The 3,902-nt window shown below is 51.0% G+C and overlaps 1 protein-coding gene across 1 annotated transcript in view; it reads right to left on the reverse strand.

The window, feature by feature from the left end:
- LOC107302473 (histone-lysine N-methyltransferase EHMT1-like) overlaps positions 1-3,233 on the reverse strand; it is a gene marked incomplete at its 5' end in the record, with an annotated part of 16,570 nt that extends 13,337 nt beyond the window's left edge. Inside the window, 2 exons of the mRNA XM_015831580.1 lie at positions 870-974; positions 3,132-3,233. Of these exons, the coding sequence (XP_015687066.1) occupies positions 870-974; positions 3,132-3,233 (207 nt within the window). The remainder of the gene's footprint in view (positions 1-869; positions 975-3,131) is intronic.
- Between the last annotated feature and the right edge of the window lie 669 nt (positions 3,234-3,902).

Raw genomic sequence — 3,902 nt, forward strand, 5'->3', positions numbered from 1 at the left:
GGGTGCTCCTCAGGGGGAGCCCCATGTAGAGAGCATTACAGTAGTCCAGGCGAGAGGTGACGAGAGCATGAGTGACTGTGCGCAAGGCGTCCCGGTCCAGAAAAGGTCGCAACTGGTGGATCAGGCGGACCTGATAAAACGCCCCCCTGGTCACGGCCGACAAATGGTCTTCCAATGTCAGCCGTGGATCCAGGAGGACATCAAGAGAAGCTTCCTGTCTCATCGGTTGGATCCCTCAGTTGGTCCAACACTGAAGGGCAGCAGCACAGGAGGACCCAATGAGATCAGGAGAAGATTCAAACGCAGTCCATCTGCGTTTGGAGGCCGCTCTTTTGAGGACAGCAAAGTCCACACTCTGCACCAAGAGGACCGCTGGTTTGAAAGAAGAGGGGTCAAAGAGGCCGTCTAGGTCAAAACGGAACAGCCCTCTCTCAACAGAGGGGGAGTGATACAACACCACCCATCTCCTGTTTACGACACAGTCTCTTTTCAGCAGTTCCAAGAAGGTTCCACACCTCCATCTGCACTACTCAGGTGACCCTGAGGACACAGGTAAACCCCCAAGTGCCCTCAATAGCTCAGAGAGAGCGCTAATGACGAGATGACTGCAAGGAATATAAATCCTTCCATTCTCCACCATTCGGTAAGAACCGGAGAAGCTTCTAAAACGTCTTCAAGGAAAAACGAAGTCCAGTTGCCTTTTAAAAAAAGCAGGTTTGGGTCAACCATGGACCTGGATGACTGGGAATCTCCACAGATGTACAGAAGGAGGAGCCTCACCTCCTGCAGGCTCCAAGGAAAGCCAGGTTCTCTATGTCTAAGCCCGGGTGGTCCCTAAAATGAGAGGGGGTCAGACCCACCCAACTTACGTTATCTCGGATGTTGATGTCGGAGCCTTTGGCCAAGAGAAGCTTCACCAGCTCCACGTGCTTGTACTCCGTAGCCCATATCATTGGCGTCCAGCCTCCGTCATCCTGGGAACAAAGGGACACCACTTGAGCAGAGGCCGAAGTCTGGCCTGGCGCTGCTTACCTTGGAGATGGAATATTACGGAAGGGGGGGAGACTGGAAGAGACTAGGTGGACCCTGACATTATTGTTTAGAAAACTGAAAGGCCCACCAAGTCTTTTGTTTAGAAGGATATTCACGTGCCAAGCAAAGAAGACCAAATAATAATGATGATGATGATGATGATGGAGAAGGAGGAGGAGGAGGAAGAGGAGGAGAAGGAGGAGGAGAAGGAGAAGGAGAAGGAGAAGGAGAAAGAAGAAGAAGAAGAAGAAGAAGAAGAAGAAGAAGAAGAAGAAGAAGAAGAAGAAGAAGAAGAAGAAGAAGAAGAAGAAGAAGAAGAAGAAGAAGAAGAAGAAGAAGAAGAAGAAGTAGTAGTAGTAGTAGTAGTAGTAGTAGTAGTAGTAGTAGTCGGAAGGGACCTTGGAGGTCATCTAGTCCAACCCCCTGCTCAGGCAGGCATCCCTCTCTCATGACCTTTCTGATCAATAGGTGTGGGGTCCTTGGTGCTCTCTGAGCAGGCTTGTTTTCTTGAAGACGTTTCATTATCAAACGAGGTAACATCATCAGTGCTAGGAAGGAGGGGGCCTTGTGGAGTGAAGGAGACAGAGAAGCATGAAGAGAAGAAGGGGAAGAGGACAAAGGAGGAAGGAGAGAGGAGGAGGAGGGAGAGAAAGAGAAGAACTGTGGGGTCCTTAGTGCTCTCTGAGCTGGCTTGTTTTCTTGAAGACGTTTCATTATCAAACTAGGTAACGTCATCAGTGCTAGGAAGGGAGTGGGGGTTTGCGCTTATTTTACATGCCGTCAGTGTTGGTGGGAAAGGACTTGGCAGATCCTGGATTGGGCTGTTGTTTTCTGTTAGCTGGTTTGCCTGAGTTGGCAGTTTCTGAATTGGGATAGTTGTTGGCTCCTTAATGATGCGTTGTGCCATCCATGGGGGACAACTCTGCATAAAGGTAGCCCCCCCCAAAGCCCCCCCTTTTCAGTCCAGCACGCTCTGTAAGGGCTCAGGAGGCCACAAAGAGGGTCGCTGGGTAGCTGAAGGCCAAATATGGGTGGCCCATTCTTCTCCTGCCACCGCGCCAAGCCTATTTGTCACCGTGTCCCCATTCTGTTGGAAAGGCCTAGAGAAGGCCAAACAAACAGAGAAAGGGGGGAGGGAGGGAGGGGAAGGGGGAGGGGGAGAGGGAGGGGGGGGGAGAAATGTCCTTTTGGTGACTCAGAGAACAACCTGAAATGGCTTTGTTGCAAGGCAACTGCAAGCATGAGAGAACGAGAAGGATGCGTGGGCTTCGTTAATTCTGGCTATAACGGATCATCGCAGAGCAGGGACCGATAAGGCAAAAGAGTTTTCTGGGCTGATTCCCATCCACCTCCTGAAAGCTGGGCAAGTGGAAAAGGATTTGGGGAAGGGAGGGAGGGAGGGGGAGGGAGTTTGGCACCCCAGCCACCATTACCCATAAGGAACATCAGTTGTACATTTATCCATAAGTCGTAAGAACCGTTGCAGGGGTTGGGTATGGCCAGTCTTAGAGAAAAGGACGAGGAACGACACGATAGCAGTGTTACAATATATTTGAGGGGCTGCCCCAAAGAGGAGGGGGTCCACCTATCCTCCAAAGCACCTGAAGGCAGGACAAGGAGCAACGGATGGAAACTAACCAACTTAAGAACTAAGCAGAAATTTCCTGACAGTTAGAACAAGTAACCTGCCTCCAGAAATTGTGAGTGCTCCAACACTGGAAGTTTTCAAGAAGAGACTGGACAGCCACTTGTCTCAAATGGTATAGGGTCTCCTGCTTAAGCAGGGGGGGGGGAGGTTGGACTAGAAGACCTCCAAGGTCCCTCCCGTTACTCTGTGTGTAACCTAAGGGTCTCTACTACCTTTACCTTTTGGCTTGGTCCTATTACATTTATATCAAGCCTAATAAGAGACTGGACGGCCACTTCCGTCTCAAAACGGTACAGGTTCTCCTGCTTGAGCAAAGGGGTTGGACTAGAAGACCTCCAAGGTCCCTTCCAGCTCTATCCTGACTTAAAAGTCGTTGTTTGGGCTGTCCTAGCAAAAGAGGAACAGGTGGCCGGACGAATGTGAGTCCCCAGTCAGAAGCAAAGTCACTCACCTGACCGTTGACATCCATCTGTTCGTTAGACAGGAGATACTGCACCACGTCGTAATGGCCCTTCTTGGCTGCCAGGTGCAAACAGGTGGATCCTTCAGCATCCTGAGCCAAAGACAGGTGATCAGGTGGAGGTGTCAGCAGAGCCGGGAGGAGGATTAGATAGGCGAGGGCAACCCAACAACACGGATGGTGGGATAAATGAGCTCGACAACAACCCTCTGGGTTTGGGGCCAGATAAATTTTGCCGGGTGATCTATGGCCAGCCAAGTGATTTCACTCCTGCCCTGCTGTCCTGTGTTGTCCTTCCTTTTTAAACATCAGCTTGCTTAGGAAGCTGCCAGCGCCATTCCTCAGAGAGTCAACGGGCCGAAAAATCCAAGCTCCTGACTCAAAAAGCATGAAGCGGCATGGCAGAGCCACTTCGAACGCACGATGCGCTGCACACTCCACAACTCTTCCGCTTTCTCCTCCTGCTCCTGGCCACTTTTTTTTACAGAGGCACGACGGAAAACGGTTTTCACCAACTGCCATCCCTCTTTGGTTTCATAGCAGCAGAGCCTCAGAGAGAAGGTCCACCCGGAGAGTGGTGAGGACAGCCCAGATGATGATAAGAAGCTTATAAGCGCTTGCATGTGCTTAGAGCGCCAAGCATTGTTAGAGACCCCATAGACACCCCCCCACACACACACACGCACACACTTCACGGTCTGTTTCTGTCGCTCCCCCTCTGGGAGGAGGTTTTGAAGTATCTATAGCAGGACTATTAGATTC

Source organism: Protobothrops mucrosquamatus, unplaced genomic scaffold, assembly GCF_001527695.2.
Source record: "Protobothrops mucrosquamatus isolate PMUCROS unplaced genomic scaffold, P.Mucros_1.0 scaffold_263, whole genome shotgun sequence".
NCBI lineage: Eukaryota > Metazoa > Chordata > Lepidosauria > Squamata > Viperidae > Protobothrops > Protobothrops mucrosquamatus.